Source organism: Falco punctatus (genome assembly GCF_963210335.1).
Source record: "Falco punctatus genome assembly, chromosome: 10".
NCBI lineage: Eukaryota > Metazoa > Chordata > Aves > Falconiformes > Falconidae > Falco > Falco punctatus.
In genome coordinates this window covers 13,841,867-13,863,230 of record NC_137590.1, presented here as the reverse complement: position 1 = coordinate 13,863,230, position 21,364 = coordinate 13,841,867, and the positions used below count along the sequence as shown (strand labels likewise).

Here is a 21,364-nt window from a genome sequence, read left to right as displayed (position 1 = left end):
TGCTTAGTGAGATGGTTTATGAGCTCTGGAGGTATAATCACATCTGGTTTGTTCGTTTTTTTCCACGGAAATCTGAAGAGCTCCAACTGATTTCTTGAGAAAGTGATGAACCCTGACCAGAGAACAAATGATCACAGGCAGATCACAAGGAGGAAGAAAAAAGAAGAAACACTCTCAGAGCCCTCCCAAAACAGGAAGAATTGCCTTTGAAATATTTGGAAGGAACAGAATGACAGTTCCCAGCTAGGTGATCCCAAAAGGCAATATATTTACAAAGACGCACCTCCTACAAATAGCTTCATGCTTCCCTTTATCGATTAAAGACAATTTCATCCAAAGCAGGACTTGGAAGTGGAGAGAAACAGTGGCAAGATTCATCAGGACTGAAATGACACAGCTCATTTGGTTAGTAAGGAGAGCAGATGTGGAAAAGCAAAGCTTAAAAAATGAAATACCGGGTTTCAGTTTGGCATCCTTACGCTGGGAGGTCTGTACGAGCACACACTGTGTGCCTGTCCAGCTCCCCAGCAGCCCATATTCCACCAACCTTGACAGAAAGATGAAGAGCTCAAAGATTTACTAAGTTCCTAGAAGATTTGGTGGACCAGGCAGCTGTGGACAGAAAGGGAGCGTGTGTGTGTCTTCAGATGGCCTCACATTGAATGGAATGCTTTATTAGACACCACAAACCACGCAGAGGGAGAGCAGTGCAGTCGCATGAACTGCTTTGCACAGAGCTTGTACCTCCTCCTTCACACCGAGGCCAGCCGATGGCAACAGAGAAGGCAAAGCAGATCCAAACTCCTCAGCCACACGCTGCTCTAACAAGCCAGGGATTCCAGGGCTGCTGCAAGCAGAGCCAGCTCATGACCTGCAAGGGAAGAGCCCTGGGAGTATTCACCTTCAAGACCACCGCACAGGAGGACCAGCTGTCCTCTCCTTGCACATCCCCAGGCAGAGGGAGCACAGCTGAAGGAACACAGCGACTTACAGAAATCATTGCTACAAAGACACCCCCACACCCCCGGTGCTCATGCCCTGAAGGAAAAGGCCCACTAGATAAAGCCCTATAAGCAGGCCAGGCAGCTGCCCTCCTGCCTGCTAGCCCCAAAAGCTGCTCAAAAGGAAAGTCCTTGTTTGCTCTGCAGAGCACCACAACACATGCTTGAGAGAACGGCAGCACAAAGCCAAGACAGGGCATACTGAAACGTTTCAAAGCACATCACTGAACAAGAAGCAAAGGAGGGGGTGTTTTTTCCCCACAAACATTCACTGGCCACATTTTACAGCGCTGCAGGAAGACTGAGCATCATCTCCACATGGAACAAGCAGCAGGTTTATCTCATGGTGAGCCCACCAGTCCTCCGCTTGGGAACGCCGGACAGCCCCACAGACCCACTCGCTGGAGGTGCCCAAGCACCAGCAAACAGCTACAGGGTGTGGGGGGTGTGTGTCTGTGGGGGCGACAGATACATGATGGTCATGCCCTGCTCTCAAAGATGAAAAAAAACATAAGTGGAAACTGGTATGCATTAAAGTCATGCTTTAATAGGTGACAACGTAACAAACTCTGTGATACAGCTCTGAGAACTGGAAAACATCCTGTGAACTCAACGCGTACACCTACAGCCAGAACTGATCATGATAGGGAATGGTTTGGTTTGAGCACTCCAGACTAGGGCTCACAGGGACACCCCATCAAACACAAAAACAAACCACACATCACCATAACAAGATACATGGTCTATGCCCCAACTGAGCACATATTCACAATGAAAATTTCATTAAATAAGAAAATTACTATAAATCTGTACAAAAGCCATGATTAACAATTTCTTATGAATCTTTTATGAAATAATTTTCACTCAGCATCTTCAAGTATTTATATCTGTAGTGAAGCGTATTCTTATTGGCTATTTAACTCCATTTGTTCATAAGAAAAAAATTATTTTAAAAACATTAAAGCCTTTTTCCAGCACGTGTGTGACCACGACCATTAGGTGTTAAGCTTGCAGATTTTTATTCCCACACATGTATATGTGGCATGCTGGATCAGGACCTACAGTCTGGGCTGGCGAGTCACGGATCAAATTCCTTGAAAGATCTTCAGAGTTGTAGCAGAGAGAGGAAAACCATGAACATCGCACAGGCTACTGCATCTGCTCTCTGGCAAAGCTGGTAAGCCTCTAACCATCTCCTACACAAACAGCACCTAAAATCCCCAAATCTAAACCAAACAATCTGAGCAAACAGCGAGTCCAGACCTTCTGGCTGGTGGAAACTGTTTCCCCTGCTTCATGAAACAGGTCCTCTGTTGTAAATCTCTAGGAGCAGAAGTGCTAAATTGTTTAACGCTCCTTCAGACTTGGTTGAATACTGTGTAAGTCAGGCAGAGCAGCTAACAGGGAGGTCAGGAACACTGAGGCAGGCAAATAGCTGGCAAGGTCTAAAAGTAAATCCTTGAGGGCCGTAAATAAATCAACCAGACAAGCGTACCCCTCCAATTAAAGTTTCAATTAACTGCCCCACAAAGCCCAGTGGTTTCCAGCTATGCTGCACTTTAACATGCCCTCACCGCCTGACATGCTAATCGTTAGTGGTAAAACAATCCTGCTCTAACTAGGAAGTGGGTTAAATCTGACACATCTAACTTCATGCGATGGGCCTGCAGAAAAGAGAGCCCCACAGGCCACTGCAAATTAACAGCAGAGCCCCCAAAAATGCAATGACAACTATTTGTTCTGTTTTGGCAATTGAGGAAGGCAGACCTTTGAACCAGTAGTGGACACAAATACCTGTGGAAGACTATCAAGGGTCTGCAAGTGGTGGAAAAACCTGGGGAAGAAGAGCTCTAGGCAGCTTTATGCAAAGTCTGAAGGTTTTTCCTCTTCAAAATCAGTAGATGATCCATATTCTTAAAAACACTAACAAGCCCTACAAAGCAACTTCTGGGGGGAATAAAGGGAATAAATGCTCAGTACTTAGCACCCTAGCGAACAGTGTCTGTACAAACAAGTCACTACTGGTCACAGATACATTTTGACTATGCATTTTATCCCAGTCTGAAATCAAATTTTCTTTATAGGAGGAGAGGCAACTATACTCTTAAATGATGTGAAATGTATATACTCATCTCTTTTAGGTAAACAGCACCTTTGCCAGGAATAAATCTCCAGGAAAGGTACAGCCTTTCAATAATAAATAGAAGTTACATGGTAATAGAAAGGCCTGGCCAATTAGGTCATGCTGTCTTACATTAAAAATGATGTATTTAATAAATACTTGACCAGTTCAAACAAGGAAACAGATCAGTTTTCCTCTTCTCTTTAAGAAGGGACATACCAGAATCAAAGCAAAGTGCAAAAACCCCTGTTGCTCCAAGACAGTCCTGAACATCAGATAAAAAACCAGCAACAGGACACAGCCTGTCCATGAAGATGACTGGAGTTTTCCTCTTTAGGGTAAACCAAGGGCTGGATCTCAGTGAAGTTACTACAGATGATTTTTAAAAAAGTGTGGAAGGGTGAAAGCCAGACAGGAGCTACCCTGGACCAGCCCAAAGGAAGTTTATTTTTCCAGGTACTTCTGCTATCCAAATCACCAAAGCTGGCTCCCAGCAGTTAGGGCAGTGTCATCTCTGCTTGCTTGAGTGCTTGTCATGCCGGTCTCAACTCTGCCGCTACCTGCTCTTCATCAGGTTCTGCTGCATGCTCAGAGCTTTCACGTTTTTCTGTTGCAACCTCAGTACTGTCTTCTTCAGGACACGTGGATGCCACGCTGCTCTGCTCAATACTCTCTGGAACTTGTTTGTTGCCTGTGACTTCTGCCTGCCCTTTTTCATTTGCATTTTCTGCCTTTTTATGCTGTTCTACCCCATCTACCCCATTTTTGCTTCCCAGGAATGTGCTGCTGCAGTGGTTCTGATCACTCCTTGCTCTGACTTGATCCCCACTCAACTCCAAGCTATCACTTACTGAAGAAGTCCTGCCAGTCTTGGGGAGCCTGGAACCAACTGAGGGTCTCACAGCCCCACCATGTGCATCACCACCACGCTTCTCACTTGTCACTTCCACAGTTGTGCTTTCCCCACTGACACTTTCTTCTTCAGCCTCAGTGTTTGCAACAGGTGGCTTTAACTTGGCACTGGAGGCAGAGGGCCCAACATTCGGGTTCATGTTCAGGTTTATGGCCAAGTTGCATGCCCTGGCTCTCAATGTTCTTTTATCAACTTTCCTCCGTTTCACAACTGCATCAGCAGTCTCAGGCACTGCTGAGTCTTTGGTGCTTGCATCATCTTCTTTCAGTATTTCCTGGTTCTCCTTTGCTTGTAAAAGCGGAACTGAGCAAGGGATTTCTCCATCAATTGCACATTCTCCCAGATTACGGGAAATGTTTTCAATATCAGTAGGGCTTTTCAACAGTCCACTCTTTTTAGCATCTGCCGTATTTGCATCCAGTTTTCTCTTCTTGCTCTCCTTTGTGCAATCATTCTCTGCTGTACCCTGCACTTCTTCAGCCTCATTGCTTAAATCCTTCTTCTCCTGCTGGGTAAGTGAAGTCTCTTCCTCCTCTTCACCATCTCCCTTCGAAACATATTCACTTAACTTATCTTTTACATCTTCATCATTCACTTTAGGCTGCAAGTTTGCAGCATCTCCAGCTTTCTTTTCTCCCTCTATGGACAGGTTCTGATCCTTTTCCACAGAATCATCACATTTTTTACCAGGTGTTTCCTCTTTATCTTCAGCCTTTTGGTGCAGCTGTGACCTAGCAGAGCGGGGTCTGTACTTCAAGAGTTTATCATGTGGCCCCCACACAAAGCTGCCCCGAGGTTTGAAGTGTTGCCAAGCATAGTGGACTAGTTCTCTTCTCTTCTGTTTGCTTCTGATGGTGAACAGGAAGTAATCCAAGGCACTTCTCTTGACATTTGGTAACGTCTCCTTAACAAGAGTTTCTGTTAGGAAAAACTTTACCAAGTGCACTTGATAGTGTTCATAACCCATCTCTCCCAGGCACTTCAGGATGCGAGTAATCCGCAAATTGTTGTGGCTGAACCTGAACAAAACAGATAAGCAAAGTTAAGTGAAAGTCTTACCTGTCACTACGAACCTCCAGGCTATCTGCAAAATGTTTTTGTGCATTGTTGGCCACGGTCTGTTAAAGACTACTTGATAATGCAGATGGGAGTACAGGTGGGCTTACTTTTAAAGCACCGACTGCTGCTGTCTGCCTTCAGCAGCACCTTCCTAGTCCTCATTGGGCTGCTAGGATTAATCACCTCAACTGCTTGGAACTGTTCTGGCTTTCTGCATCACTCACCAGTAGATACCAGCCACCACTTGACAGACACACAAGTCCATGCAGCCCAGTGTCCTATCCCTAACACTGACCCTGCAGGGTAAGCCCGTAAAAAAACTGTAAGGATACAGGCAGGTAAGGATGCTGCCAGAAATCCGTGACTTAGGGACTTAAGCCAGACACAACACTTTTTTTTTTTTTTAAATACTTGACAGTCTTCAAGTTGTTTTTTTCTTGTGTGAGTATGCCCAGTCCTTTTAGAGCCCTTGTTAATAGCATTAGGGGTACCAGAATATGAAGGGTCACTACTATCTCTACGGTATGACCTGCAGTGGTATAAAAAGTGTAAGTAAAAAAAATAAAAAGTGGTATGAAAAACCATCAATTCGCAAAACACTTTTCAACCAAGGATTTAAAGCATTTTACACACATTAAGGCAGTTTTATAAACAATCAGGGAAGCATATGGAAATGCTCCTATTTTGTAGTTTAACAGAATACTAAAAGGCAATTTGGCTACCTGTGAAAACGTTTCAGCGATTCCTGCTTAAAATATGGTTTTAAACACAAGCTCTGCTAGGGCCAATATTAGCATCTCCAAGCCTGTATTTCATACTTCAGGAGAGCAACCTGAACAAAGCCTACTGTTCACAGCTGTGCTGGATACAAAAGAAAATCAATCTCAACTCATTTACTTATAACACCTGTCACTTACTAAAGTCACAGAGTGTGATGACCTGCAGTCAGAGGCTAAGCCAAGGTAAATATACTTCACCTAGCTAACATTTTTATCAACAAAAAGCATCCGCTCCTCAAGGGCTGAGCATTTTCTTGACTTTGGCTTTTTTTTTCTTCTCCAAGAGGCACCTGGCTGTAGTAAATGACCAGCAGCATCAACACAGGCTCAGACTCACCGGTTCAAGTTTTGAAATCGTTCAGCCCAATTCTCTGCTCTCTTAAGTTCTCCAGTTTCCTCATTGGTCAAAATGATCCCATAAAATCTCAGCATGAGCTGATAAGCACGTATAAACCTTTGCATAACTTCCTTGGACTTCTTAAAGGCCTGAAAACAAGACACACTAATGAGTACGAGCTGCAACCCCTGATGACCTGCACCAGTTTAAGGGGCACCTAAGGGACAAACAAGGCTTGATTTTATCACTGAGCATTTCATTTGCTGGTGTAGCCACTGGCAGACACAAGACAGACAAATTCTTAACAGTGCTTGAGTGAGCTCTCTTCACACTAGGGCCCCAAGGAAGCAACGTAAGAAAACTTAGACTTCAAATGTAAGGTATTTAGGGAAAATCCTAACATCCTTCAGATTTCAAAAAAGAAAAAAGCTTTAAATACCTGAATTTCTTGACATGTGAGTGGTCTGGCACGCCAGTTCATCCCCGGTTCACGTAAAGGGAATAGCCTGAAGGGAAAGAAATTTTCAGACCAGATAAGCAAAGACGACATCCAGTCCACAGTACCCATTTTTTTAAAAAACAAACAAACAAAAGATTTCAAAAATTGTGATATCAGAGGCATCTCTTGGAGTCCTCACATCTTTATGGACACAGAAGTAGTTTACTATATGACAAATACACCCCTCCCATAAAAGCACTGTCCACACCAATGACAACAATATACGTTGCTTATCTGCATCTCTCTTGTTGCTCTAATACTCTGATCTGCAATACCCTGTAAGACCAACCATGACTGAGATCTATTGCCACAGCTGCACTGGTAACCCATGTCTGGTTTTCCAGATTTCCACTGCATTGTTTCCAAAAGGATATAACTTAATAAAAATAAAGTGGACATGGGTTTCACTCAGGAGCAATTCTGAACCTTTGGGGAAACTGAATTCAGGAACACAGATACAACTGACTCTTAGAAGAGGCACAACTGAAGAGAGGCACTATATTCACGCAGACAGTTTACCACTGTATGTAAGAATGGTTTTCTTCCAGAACTTCATAGTTGTCCCACCAAGATTCAAGCAGATTTTCAATATGCAAACCTGAGAAGAAAAGGAAAAAGTTAGGCAAGAAGAAATGACACCAAATGAATATTAAAGTTAGCCAGCCACCCAAGGTAGCTTACTATCCAGAGCCAGGTGTTCGCATACAGGCACTAGCTTATCTAACTAGATAACCAACCTGGTAAACTCAAAGAAAAAATCTTAGTTTTCTATCATTAAACAGAAAAGTAAGGCACATACAGCAGGAACAAGACATTTTAAAATGGAAATTCTTGGTGGCTTTTTGTTTGTTTTGGTTTTGGTGGTGTGCTTTGTTTGGCTGTGGTTTTTTTAGTAATTGTCCCACATGGATCAAGCTACTCTTTCACCAATTCAACCAGCTGCAGCAGACTGCATCAAACAGTCACTGCACAAGGTACTCACCCCGGGGCAAAAAACAAATCTCATTTTTATAAAAGCTTAAGTTCCACATGTCTTCTTCCTCCTCATTTTCTGATTCTACCAAACCCTGGAGATGAGAACAAGAAATCAACAAGCAGTGATCTTTAAAAAGGCAGCATTCACTTCAACACTTCTCCTTGCTTTCCCTCACATTTCCTAAATATTTCAAGCTAATTCCTTGACATGAGTTTTGGGAATTAACAGCTTGTTTCTGATGCACCCACACGCACATCATCCCTTCCCCCTCGCAAATGAATGCTTTAAAGGTTCTGAGCTTGTCAATGTAAAGACAAAAGGGTGCCTTCAAATCTAGAAAGTTCCTAAACTTAGCATGCAATGAAGAACAGCCCAAGAGTATACGCATCATTAGTTAGTCCATACCGGGTAATGATGTCTGTATCTCTGCAAGTCTCTTGCTGCATTCCAGTTGCGCCCGCTTGAGAACTAGAGAAGAGAGACAGATCAGAGATCCAGATTAAAGTTGTCTTCTAAAAAAAAATAAAAAATAATCCACTGACTGAATTCAGCATCTCTCACATGTATCCCTGCCTATCACTCTCCTATGCTCCCCATGCTGCGCTCCCAGCACCTCCAAACCCAGCCAGTTTGCTACAGCATTGTTTCTCTGCACTCCTGAAGACAACTTTGGACTAAGAGAAGTTCACACCATGTCCTTTAACTAAATTTTTTTTTTTCTTTCTAGTCTTGTTAATCAAGTTCTTTATGTTTTATGCGTATCTTTTATCCCTGTTGATTTTTCCTACACAAATAGTCAGAACTAGCTGGAAATCCCAAATGGCAAAATGTAATTTTCTTCCTTAACTGAAAGGTTTTAAAACAAGACAAACCAAGCCCTACCTCTCATTCTCTGAGTCACTCTATACCACAGTCAAGACAGAGATCAGAGTTCGAAACTGTAGAATTTAAGATGCAGAAATATCCCTTAAATTCAAGATTCTCATTGCCTCTAGACATTATTGAAATAAAGTTTTTTTTAATCTTAGCTTTACGCTCAAAAGCAGCCTTGCTGATTTAGTATTATGCTGATCTGGACAGTGGACAATAACAAGAGCCATACTGTTACGTTAGATATTTCTTTTATTGGACTTCCATTCCAACCATCATCACAATTATCGCTCATACTTCCAACTAACCAAACTTTATGTCAAGCCTACCTGAAAACCTCTCCAAGACAGCAGTGATGAATTTGATCTTTGGTCCTACAAATAAAAGGCATTTAGTTGAAGTGTTTTGAAACCAAACTTCACTAATAAAATACAAGAAATATATATGAAATACCCACAGCAGTGACTCACGTGACCCCTATTAGTTGCCAAATAACAGATTTAACTAGTTACAGCTGAATAAATTTGATTTTATTCGTAATTCAAATTGCTATAGAGAAAAACCTGTGGTGCCATGTCCACCTGACAATTAAGTAACAGGTTCTCCTCGCTATACAGATGTGCTAGATTCATTCTAAATGTAGCATTTACACAGAGATCACAAAGAACACCTTTATTTCCATGAAGTTCAGAGAAATGGAAGTTGCAAGTAAGACTTAATATAAAATGCATTTTAGCTGAATAATAAATTATTTGGTTTGTTGTTTTTTTTTTTTTACAGTGGATTACTTCAATCTTAAGAGATTTTGTAACACTTCACAAGCAACACAGACAGGTTTAATCTTGCTGCGTGCTGACCCATCTTGCCCCAAGCTATGAAAGTGCTTAAAAGTGTTCTGTCAAGGCAGAACCACCAAAATGAACTAGAGTGCTCATGAATAAAAGGACTCCCCCAAAGCGAAGCACACTGCGATTAGAGCATTCAACACCAGCTCACAGCAAGAGCAGGGTCTTTGTGAAACAGGTAAGATGTGCAGGCTCTTGCAAAGTAAGTATTTCAAGAAACTCAGAAGAAAGAAGCAGCAAATGCTCTCCCCAAGGTGTTTCTTTAAACTTCATTTCATACTTCTTAACCTCATTTGCACAGAGAAATATAAAACCCCACCAATTTCTACTGAACACCGATCATTGGTTCCTTAATTATTAAGACAGGAACTGGATTTTCTAACACCTTGTTGTAATGAAGTCATCCATTCAGCTGCCCTGTTGACTGTTAATACTTCTATTTATGAAGCACCCACAGCATTTGGACATCAAACCTTTACCCACAGCAGGAGGTCATCAATGCAGAATTTTTAAAACTATATTTTAAAAATACATTTACACACTATGACACTCCCATACTTCCGTGACAGGGATTAAATTAAGCTCAAGTTGTTTTTTATGAGTAATAACTTGTGATGACCTAAAATAATACCGGTCTACGTTACAACGCATTTCCATTTTATAGATGACCAAACACAGACCAAAATAGGTGGCAGAACTTCCCACAGCCACATGGCCCATACGGGATTAGAAATCCAATACTGTCCATCCCCAGAATCTACCCAGACTGCAGAAATGCACACAATTATAAAAAGCTTTGCTACACAGCCGACAGAAAAAAAAAGTAAGAGGCTGCAAGCACAAGGCTAAGAAATATGTTCAGCAACAACAGATCAATATTATTCTTTTGTCTGAGATGTAAGCAGAGACTGGGATTTAGCACTATGACATTCATCATTTGACTATAACTTTGCAACTCCAAGCATGAAATTCTGACACATGTCAAATTAATGAAAATCTTGTTCCCTATTACAGGAGAATAAATTTCCAGATATTCTTTACACTTAACGTTCTAAGATAACATCCTTTAACACAGTCAGGTGGGATAGGCTAATAGTAGACTGGCTCCAATTTTGAAAAAGAACTGGTTTGCTGAAGAGTAAATGTAGATACAGAGATGAGTGCAATGCCATGGTGCAAGACGCTGTAAGGCTTGTCTAGAAAGATGCTAGATCCTGGCAAAAGGCATCTGAGAGCACAGCATTAAAGAGAACAAGATAGGGAAGCAAAGAGAGCAAAACTCAGCCCTCCCTCCAAGAAGGTGGTGTTCCTAGATCTCTGTAAACTTCCATGTAAGCCACACAGAAACACAACCTTCCTTTTTCCAGCTTAGAAAGACAAACTAAATTGCAAGACTGAAACTTGCCCACGCCAATCGAGCCCCCTTACTTCTCACAGCACTGACAGGCAATCTAAGCGGGTTTCTCCCTCCAAACCTGGAACGCATCAGTCAGAATGTGCATCGCTGTGTAGAGCGTGAGGAAAGCAGGGAACAAAGCCAGGAGAAGGTAACACAATATTTGGCTAAAAACTGGAAACCAGCTGCAACTGAAATGGATGAAAGAATGTGTAGACTGTGAACACGACACAGGAATGAGAAAGACAGCAGCATCCTAGAACAGTGATCAAAATCTTCTGTTGATGGAGAGTTAGAAGGCAGAACTACAGGGTTTAATAAAACACAGCTCTGAGCAGCCAAACACAAACCCTCATGCATTACAGCAGACTAAGAAGTAACCTTTTTAAAATAGGCACAAACCCCAAGTTTTTCAGTGCTCGCTCTTAGAAGCTAAAAGCGCCGAAATGCGAAAGACCTGAAAAGACACACCCCAGGAACCTCAGACCGTGAATGTGGAGTTATTTGCAGAGACACAAGTGAAATGCAAAGGTAAAAGTAGGTTTTTAATTTAATTTTGAAAGTGCATAGTGAAAATAATAAAACAAATTCTAACCTCAGTATTGAATAAACACATTAGCAGCTTCAGATATAAAGTATACCATCTAGACTGAGGGGAGAAGAATGAGGATTAGTGTAATACAAGTGGAAGCTGGAATCAGTTTTGCAAGCTGATTCGTGCCTTTGGCAGGTTGTAAAGGCATGAACAGACAACAGAAGCTTTACTGTCTCTTTTTGTATTCATTCTCACTGCCCTTAAAAAATTTTCAGGCACTGTCAGACAGAGGTGACTACACACTCATCACCGAAGGAAGAACTTCTCTTTAAAGATGCAGAACAATATTCCAGGGGCCGTAAGCCTTGGGGACAACATCCTCCTTTATAAGGCAAAGTTCGAAAAGCTCACTCACTGGAGTGAAAAAATGGTCCTTGTTTTTAGGGTTGTCACAATCCAGAAGTTCCTCTAAGAAAAAAAAAAAAAAAAAAATACCTGAAGAACACACACATTCAAAAAGAACAGTCTGAATGTTCTGGAGGCATTAAAACTTGCGAACATAACCAGAACTCCAGCCATGTACAAGAGAGAATTGACAGCGTGCTCTCAAACAGAGCAAAACGCTTCCAAGGAAATCCCTCCTTCAAGTATTACAGCTATTCCGCCTAGAACACCTGTGGCCTTTCACAGACCTACGTGCACAGCCAAGGCCTAGCTACAGTCTAACTCTGTGAAGATGCAGAGATGCACATGGATGCGTCCCTCTGCTGTATTTCAACTTCCATTTTGTTTGCAAAGTACAGAGCGGGTATTTTTGTAGCAAGTCATGAGTGTTTGGACTACTATGTTGCACAGAATGTATTAATTTTTTTAAGAGGGAGGCTGTTTTAATATCTTAATGCTTATAAAAAATTGGAGTTTATTATTAAACTCCTTTAAAAGCAAACTAATTGGAAAGCTTCATCTGCCTACATAGAGTCTAAGAATACAGATGAGTCGCTGAAACGAAACTCAAGCGAAGGGTTTGTTTCCCTTTCCCCGAAATGGGAGGAGCTCAGTAATGCATTTTCACTAAGCCAGCAAATACTGAGAAATCCAGAGACACAGTTTCGCTTTTGCCCAAGTAATGCTGTAGAAGAAATTACTGACACCCAGTGTCAAACTCAAAAACACTGATGCTAAAGACAGGAGCCTCAGATAAGACTAACAAAGTTCCTTCTCTTTCAAATCAACATTATTTGAAGGTACCAGACACAAGTGTTCGCATTTTGCAATGCCACCTCACTCCCTACAACTGCACACATACCTGCAGCTTTTAAAATACCAATGGGTATTTTTTTGTTTGCAGAGTCGCTCTGAAATAATGCTACATTTCCTAGGGAGCTCTAAAGATGCTCCCTAGGGAAAAAAAAACACGTCTGAAAGAAATAAAAAGTTACGGCTCATTTTTAAAAGCGAGCAGATGTCAAGTGGTGACTTTTTACTGATGAAAGAGCAGACACGAAAGGCCACCATACAAAGATGAGGATACCATGAAAAAAAATTAAAAGCAAGGAGCTGCTGAAGAACATCAGTGTCCTCACGCCAAACCCAGCAGCCATCGGAACGCGGGGAACTGGCAGGCGGCACAGAGGACAGCTATGGTGTGTATGGGATAAAGTACCCAGACCACAGGGAATGGTGGAGGGAATATATGTATCTGTCTATCTCATACACCAGCTCCCGGCAGTCTAATGGAACTCAAGGGGCTGTTCAGTGCCAGCACAGCCCTGCCCCGGCCACCCGGGGCTCCTGCGGCAGCCTCAGCCGCCTCCCCTCCCCTCCCGAGGGATCTGCTCCATGGAGGAGGGCAGGCCCACACGCCAGCGGCCGCTGCCCGGGCAGGCCCCCCCGACCCCTCCTCAGCGCCTCAGGCTGCCCCCGCTCCCCGGGGTGAACCGGGAGCCTGGCACGGGGGCACCGCCACCGCGCCCGGGGGCGGCCTGCAGCGTCCCCCGCCGAAGTGCCCGCGATAATCGCGAGGGACACGGTAACCCCCGCGCACCCAGGGCGGCTGGGCCCGGGGAGGCCTGGGGTGAACGGGCCGCCGGCACCCCCCCCCCGCCGGCACACACACCCCCCCCCCCCCGCCGGCACCCACCTGGGCCTGCCGGGAGCCCCGCGCCCAGCCCGGCACCGGCCGCTGCCCCGCGTCCGGCCGCTCCTCCCCGGCGGCTGCCTGCGCTCCCTCCGGCTCGCCCTCGGCGCCATCCTCCTCTTCGTCCTCGTCTTCCTCCCAGGTGGAGTCGTACCGCCAGAAGCACGCCTCGTCCTCCGCCTCCTCCTCCTCCGCCGCCCTGGAGCCGACACAGGCCGCCATGGAGCGCGGCGGGCCGGGCAGCCAGTGGGCAGCGGGGCCGCCCGCGCGGCATAAAGCCCGGGCGCGGGGCAGGAAGCGCGGGCACGCCCCGCCCCCTTCCTGCGGCGCCGCGCGGTCCCTGCGCCCGCCCGCCCCGGCAGCTACCCTGCCCCGCGGCGAAGGGAAAGGGCGCTTCAACCTGCCCTGGGCCAGCCCCCGCGGCGCTGGGCAGCGCTGAGCGCCTACCCCCCAGCCCACACACAGGCACTGCTGCTGGAAGCAAGATATCGGAGTAAGGGGAGCCTTCCTCTGTCCTTCAGGGTGAAGAATTCAGCAAGATCTGCGTATGACTTCATCACATGTCAAAAACATACTCCTTCCATAGGATGAGGTAGTATTTCTCTTACAGGAAAATGCATAAAAGAACAATCTTCCCAAGAAGCCAGGATTTGGTAAAAGGGAAGGGAGGAAAAGAGAGCTGCAGCGCTCGGGTCGCCTAAAGCACTCGCGTTTCCCAAGCACCTAACCTCACAGCCAACAAATTCCCCCCAAAAAAAAATCTGTGTTGCTGGATTGCCCGTGAAATCCCAAGTTCGACTTCCCCTGCTTCAAGGATGGTGTTGGGAAGCTACACCACTGTTGACACATTTTTACTTGAAGCTATTAAAAACGATTTCATTACACCACTATTGACACATTTCTACTGTAAGCTATTAAACCCCATCTCATTAGTATAGCAAAAAGACTTTGAACAGAATCGCCCAGATGAAAAGGATTTACCTACAAGGCCATGAGACTTGAAAGTTACAAACTCTGCACTTTATGGCCAAGATCTATGTAGATCATGAGGAAGTAACCAGCACTTTAGTTCTTAAGGAAACAGCAAATCTTAACACAGGCAATTCACCTTTCAGCACTCACTTCCACAATAGATCTGTACATCATGCAGGATTACAGCTCCTAGGAACTTGATCATACCACCATGCAAACTGAGCTTTTTTCTTAAACATCAAAATTAAACCTAGGAGGTTCCTCACATAAGGTTATAAAAGTTCAATTTCTACCCATCCAGAAAACCTCCGAGACACCTGCAGCACCTCTCCCACAAGCCGGAGCTCCGCGGAGCTCTCCAGCTGGCAGGTATCTCACCAGATATTTTGCAAGGCTTATCGGAGCACAGCACTACATTCACGGCGTTTCATACCTTCCGGGGTGGAATTTGTTTATGCGATTTCACACTGTAAAGCAGTGAGCTAGCACCATGCTGCAAGAGCGGTTACAGTGGCCATCTCAGCAGTTCTGCCCTTTTAGAGCTCACCGGTGCATACCAGAGGGTAACGAGGTGAGCTTCCAAGAAATTAGAACAGAAACTTCATCTTCTCAACTCAGTACTTCACATCTGCACAATGCTAGTTAGAAAAGACAAAAGCCTCTAGTTTAGAAGCTTACAGCAACCTGTCTATCGAGTTCAGAAGGCCAGGATTTCTTATCAAATGTCTTAGAGAAATAAAAGGGTAGTAGTTCATAAGATCCAGGAAAAGTCAGTTTAAAAAAACCCAACCCAACAAACACACCACCCACCCCCCCAAGATAAAACTCAGTAGGTACTTTTGACCGATTTCACTAAACGCACAAGGAACCTAAATAACTTTCAAAATAAGCTGGGCCAAATTTTAATCCAGTTACACAACAATTACCACTTAGTAAAATAAAAACAAGTCAAATTTATTCTTGGTATAAAACAAGTGAAGCATGTAAGGCAGACAAGAACTTGGCTACGTACCTAGAGTAAAAGCAAAAACTAGTGGAATCCTAGTTCCTTACCTTGAAGGCAAAACTGACAGATTAAGAAGGAATTCTTCTTTTCATTAACTGATAGTTATACGGTCAAACAAACTCAGTAACATTTCAGCCTACTTTTTTCACCATTTAACACGTGTTTGTTGATTGCGGTCCATCTCTTCACAACACAAAAATAGTAACTTCATCAAATCTTAATATTCTAGCATATAAAAGATAAGCATTACAACGTCAGTAAGATTCTTAAGTCGTAGAACAAAATTAACATTTTTGGAATAGCAATTCCATTAACATCTATGAAAACTGCTTTAAAAAAATAAATAATGAAGTACAAACCCCACCGTTATATATTACTATATTACAAATGGATGAAGCAACACCTCCAGGTTCACGCACAGCTCAGCTGATCCCTTACAAAACCTTACAGTGACATCACTGGATATTTTATTTAGGACACTTATTAATTATTCTGTCTAGGGGCATTATCATTTTCACTTCACTTATGGTATATAAACTTTTAAAGACTGAAAAATGTTATGTCACTGAGGGTGAAAGAAGGTTCCTCCAACAGAGCAAAAGAATACTTCAACTCAGTAGTTATCTGTATTTAAAAAAACTTTAGTTTTACTGAACTAACAAGATTCAGACATCTGATACAAACGCTACCTTTGCGGTAAGTAAAATGGCCAAACAATGTTACCCACAGAGGGTCTGTAACATTCACAGACAGCAACAATGGCAAAAAAACGACCCAACATTTACAGAAAAAAACTATGCTCTTCATGAATGGAGGCTCCATGTTTCACTGAACTATGCTGAGACAGAGTGTGTTACTTGTTTGAAATGCAGCCACCGGAACTGTTACACAGGCATGAACTCTTAACGCTGCCAGCTTTCTCCCCCAATGCCCTGAGAAGGTAGCCAGCGCTCAGCTACTCGGTGCTGACTAGACAACACATCAGGAAAGACAGACAAAGTCTTGCATGGATAAAGCCAATGTGCAGATTTTTCAAATACTTGGCTCAGATATCTTTTCCTTTCTCAAAAAGTTTATGTAGCGACTATCCTGCTACTTGTTTTTACTGCTCCCTCCTCACGTTCCATATTATTACTTCTTTCACAGCTCGCTTTATGTTCTGCGTCGTTTTGCAGCACTCGGACTGGAAGGATTACTGTTTGCATTTAAGACCTTTTCAGTGACTCTGTTGCGCTTCCTCTTATCAGATCCTTCTTTGGACCCAGAATCTGATGAAGTTTTCTCTTTCTCTTTGCTGCTTGGCTTTTCAGTTGTTTTTCCTAAACTTCCAGAGGGTGCAAAAACTGAAATAGGATCAAAGTAATGATTCCAGATCAGAGTCATACACACAGGCAAAGTGATATCAAATTTCTTTATAATACATAAAACTTCTCAAACCAGTCAATTCTCAGCATAGTTAACCACCATTTAAGTATAAATTTCACTTTCAAAGGAAAAATCTTCTCTAAGAAAGGCACATCTTGCTTTTATTATTTGCTTTAAAGACAGGCATGTATTTTGACAGGCTAAAAATTAAACTCATTAATTGGAATTAAACAGCACTTAAAATTAAGATACTTAATAGGAACACTTACAGAACATAGGACCAATCTATGAAACTTAGGATCAGCAACAGTCGTTACATTTAGTATTATAGAGAGATTTTAAAACTGAACACCCAAAATGTGAAATTTAATATATTTTTAAAATACACGTTTAGATCTTTTATTACACTCAAGCTTAAAACACCACTTATTCTGTGATATAAATATTATGAAATTCTATAATTAACAGTTGGCTTAGTCTGTTAGGTAAATAGCAGAATCTCTAATGTTCACATTTGACTTTGTTCTCAGCAGCATTAGGAAAACAGGCCTTATATTTAAAAGAAGCAAGATAATGCAAATAAAATAAAAAACCCACTCTGCCCGCCTTCCCATTTAAGCATACAATTTTACAATCTTCTTTGATTTATAGGCCCTATTTTTCCCCAAGACTACAAATATCCTAACACAGAGTATTTAGGTTCACCAAGACCGGACTTGACTTTCAGAGATCCTTAGATTACTTCAGGCTCCCAGGGTTTTGTCAAGTACATATTAAAACCAAAAAACTCCAAAACTATACAAGTCTGCACATAGGAGCAAAGGAGAAACCTTTCAAGTATCAAGATACCAGCAGCTGCTTACTCTGTGCATTCTTAAATTATTCTAGTTCTTGGCATGAGCATATACTAAGTCTGAATACAAATCACAAAGTACACCATATTTGGCATTTACATTTTAACATTATTTTCTCAGAGTTACAGTTGTTTTTCAATCTCGTATTACACAGTAGAGAGTTACAAATTTACCTTCTTCTGGACCTGCATGTGTTTCCATCTCTTCTTTTATTTCCTCTTTCACTTCCTCTTCTATCATTACTTTTCCTGCAGAAAGGATTGTTAGCAATGGTTAGATAGTTTTAAAGAACTGTATGTATTTTTTCTGGATTAGTAGCCTCATCATATGTGCATAATATTAACAAACAGTCCAGCATTCAGCAGGAAATTAGAAAGGTTCCTCAACACTGTGATAGAGAAACCACTACGAGTCCAAGCACACTACAAGCATAATGTAAAACAGTGAACATGAAGATGTCTCATGTCAAGAAGTTCCACTGAAATTATTAACAGGAAGAAAGCACAATGCTAAATAGGAAAAACATATCACATCATCTTAGCTGTATTATAATTTTATGCTGAATTTTTAGTAAAGTTTAGTGTACCTAGTAACTGAGAAGCATTCCACTGTAGTCTAACATATGCCAAGAACTCCTTCGGCAGATGCTTGAACTTCCTAGCACCTACCTTGAGTAACAGTACCAAATAACACACGTCCAACTAAACTTTGAAAATCCAGCTTTCACCACTCAGCCTAAGATTGCTGTCAAACTGCCACATATTTCTATTAGATTAGACAATACAGATAGGTTTATCATGAGTGAAAGAGATCTGGAAGAAAGAGGTAGCTAAATCCCAAGAAGGTAAAAACACAGAGGTGATGTCACAGTACACCGAAAACACTGTGAATCTATACAAACGCCTCTAAATGTTTTGTATTGGTTTTGTTTTCAATTAATTTTAATGCAACTACAAAAAAAAAAACCCTCATGCAAAATCTATCACCAGAGATTAAAAACCAGTAATGCTTTTAAAAATAAGATATATGAACCATATTAAAGATGGTAATAGCCTAAAAATGAGACTGTTATACTAGCATAAGGTACAAGTCCATAGTCAAAAAGCAAGTTTCTCCAGCTACTGAAACTGCAGCTATTCACTAAGTTTATTCCTGGTATACCTTTTTAAATGTTAGCTGAACTGCTATGTAACTGCCTTATGTCATCACTGGTACATAAGATTTTATCACAGAAAGATTATCACATACAAATTAAAAGCAGAAAATGTTTTTTTTCAGCTTTATAGCTCCTACTCATTAAAAAACTGATCTTGCTATAAAATTAACTGAATTAAAGTGTACAGATCATCCACTTTAGCAAAAATTATGGTCCGATGTAATATTACAGCTGTCTCAACAAAGTCCAAAACCCCCACAATAAACTACTAATCACCTTGCAAAGAATCACATTTTGCATTTCACTCTGCAAACTACCATCAGTGAAACACACAGATCTTTTGCATACACCCAGAAGGAGAAGCTGAATCTAAATGGTATAAATAGAACCTGATTGTGCTATATTAGCATCCCATCTACATTATGTTTAAGAATATGAGAAATACTGTGTGGAATATGACCAAAGGTCTAACTCCCCCGCTAGGCCCGTCTCCTACAGCGGTCCATCACAGAGGCTGATAATGAGAATACGAACAGCACAAGCAGCATAATCCTTTCCCTGATAGTTTCCCTCAGTCAGCTGATTAAGAATTAATGAGATAAACTTGTACCTGTTTAACACTTCCTTTTCCCAATACATTTAACACACCGGTCTGAACTAACAGCCTTGGACTGACACGTTATATTCTTTTTTGGGGGGAGTTTTGTTAAACTATCCATTCTGAGATGAGATTAGAGCCACCAAGGATAAGAGACTGCTATTGCATCTCACCTTCTCTCACTTCTTGAATCATTTCGTCAGGAAGAGCAAAATTCTTCTCTGTGTTAGGGAATGGAAGGATCTCAGATTCATGCTTAGAAAGAAAAGAAACATATCTATGAATAACTTTGGTTGAAACTTTAATTTGGATTTAGAAGTGCTATCTCAAATTCTATTCTACATGCAATTAGTAGCTAAATCATTCTTAACAAGACACTTCAGGCATTAGAGAATCAGGAGGCTCCTGATGTCGAACTGTTTACTAAGGTCAAGATAATTCAGATCATGACTCATGATCGTTCCAGATCATTTTTGCAACCCAAACATGGCAAATTCTTATGTAAAGACACTATAACCTCCTTATCTGACACTTAAGTACCTATGTACACGTTTGCTGGGTCAGTATTTAGGCAAGGTTAGTAAAAAAAGTCAGAACACAGTATGGAAAAAAAAAAACCCAACACATAAACCACTGCGGGTTTTGTCGTCTCCCACCTACTGTACTTTTATACAGGAAAGTCCCATCTACTCCCTGGAAAGACACATCATTCTTAGTAACATGAAAGGTATGACAGGCCCAGTGAGTCTGGCCTATCAAAACTCCTGAGCTGTAAGAAATAAGACTTGTGGCTGCATCAACCCTTTATACTCACAAGCGCCTGCATGTCATACATGGTGCTCAGATGGTCCCAAATCACTTTGGATGAAATCTGCCGTCCAATATTCTGGCTGAATTTATCTCGGATACAAATCATGTGGAAATGGCGGTTCACACCTGGGGGAAGAATTCAATGCAATTAAACACTCTGAAATGTTTTATTTACAGCACACAATTAAAAAAATAAATAATCCCATGGTTACACGGAAATCATGCGCTATATGAGAAGCGGAGAGCAGCGTGGGCAGCCCGGCCTGGCTGGTGTGGCACCCTGCGTTACAGGGCCGCTCTGGGCAGGGGCTGAGGGTGTGCCCGGTAATGCCGACATGCGGCCGCAGCCGGAGGGTTTAGGGCTCTGCCTAAAGAACCACCGAAGCCAAGCGTAAGGCAGCAGCAAGGCCGGAAAGGCGCTGGCGATGGGGCCAAGGAGGGCCGGCCCCGGGAGGGGCGGTTGGGGGGCCGGGAGGGCCCGGCGCCTGCTGCACCGCAGGCCCCGCCGCGCCGGGAGGAGCCCGGGGCCCTCGGCCGGCCGCCGCGGCGGGAGCGGAACCCAGGGCCCTCTAGGGGGAGCACGGCGGCGCGGCCGGGCCGCCAGCCACGCCGAGGGGGCCCCGGCCGGAGCCTGCCAGGGCGGCCCGGCGCCTGCTTCTCCTTCCCGGCCAGCGCCGCTACTCCAGGCCGCGGCCTGCTCTCACCTACGGGCTTGTGGCCCAGCATGGCGTGGAAGAGGCACACCTCCACCTCCGGGCTCCACACCACCACCGCCTCCTCCGCCGGCACGCCGGGATCCGGCGCCGCTGCCGCCGCCGCGGCTGCAACGGCGGCGGCGGCCGCAGCTACCGCCGCGGCGGCTCCCGGGCCGGCCGCGGGCAGCGGCGGCTTCTCCACAGCGGCCGCCGAGCCGCCCTCCGCCTCGCCCATCGCCGCGCCGCCGCCCCCCGCCCCGCTCGCCGCCCGCAGCGGCTCCTGCCGGCGGGGAGGAGGGGGTGGCGGGCCGCGGGCCGGGCCGGGCCGGGGCGGGAGGGGCGGCCGGGGCGGGGCGGCCGGGGCAGGGCGGATTTACCTCAGGAGCCGCGCTTGGGGTGCGGGTCCCCAGCGGCCTCCGCGGGGCTGCGGCTCCGCGTT

General features: G+C 43.7%; 3 protein-coding genes across 7 annotated transcripts in view; all 3 read right to left on the bottom strand.

Moving 5' to 3' along the window:
- Window positions 1-1,425, bottom strand: part of COL9A3 (collagen type IX alpha 3 chain) — a 41,700-nt gene extending 40,275 nt beyond the window's left edge. The window contains exon 1 of the mRNA XM_080404414.1: window positions 1-1,425. The gene's annotated coding sequence lies outside the window, so the exon portion shown is untranslated.
- Window positions 1,426-1,528: 103 nt separating this feature from the next.
- OGFR (opioid growth factor receptor) lies at window positions 1,529-13,755 on the bottom strand. 5 transcript variants are annotated; one of them, XM_080404409.1, is made up of 10 exons: window positions 13,473-13,755; window positions 11,748-11,800; window positions 11,393-11,446; window positions 8,886-8,930; window positions 8,092-8,154; window positions 7,693-7,777; window positions 7,230-7,308; window positions 6,651-6,717; window positions 6,212-6,360; window positions 1,529-5,055 (listed from the first exon to the last, which is right to left on the bottom strand). In XM_080404409.1, the coding sequence occupies exons 1-10, from the start codon at window positions 13,741-13,743 to the stop codon at window positions 3,657-3,659; spliced, it is 2,265 nt and encodes a 754-aa protein (XP_080260535.1). In that variant the 5' UTR covers window positions 13,744-13,755; the 3' UTR covers window positions 1,529-3,656. The 5 variants fall into 5 exon arrangements, with proteins under 5 accessions (XP_080260535.1, XP_080260536.1, XP_080260537.1 ...); XM_080404410.1 differs by lacking the exon at window positions 11,393-11,446; XM_080404411.1 differs by lacking the exon at window positions 11,748-11,800.
- Window positions 13,756-15,374: 1,619 nt separating this feature from the next.
- Window positions 15,375-21,254, bottom strand: MRGBP (MRG domain binding protein). Its single transcript, XM_080404420.1, has 5 exons — window positions 20,935-21,254; window positions 20,235-20,356; window positions 19,594-19,675; window positions 17,840-17,914; window positions 15,375-16,790 (listed from the first exon to the last, which is right to left on the bottom strand). The coding sequence occupies exons 1-5, from the start codon at window positions 21,158-21,160 to the stop codon at window positions 16,600-16,602; spliced, it is 696 nt and encodes a 231-aa protein (XP_080260546.1). The 5' UTR covers window positions 21,161-21,254; the 3' UTR covers window positions 15,375-16,599.
- Between the last annotated feature and the right edge of the window lie 110 nt (window positions 21,255-21,364).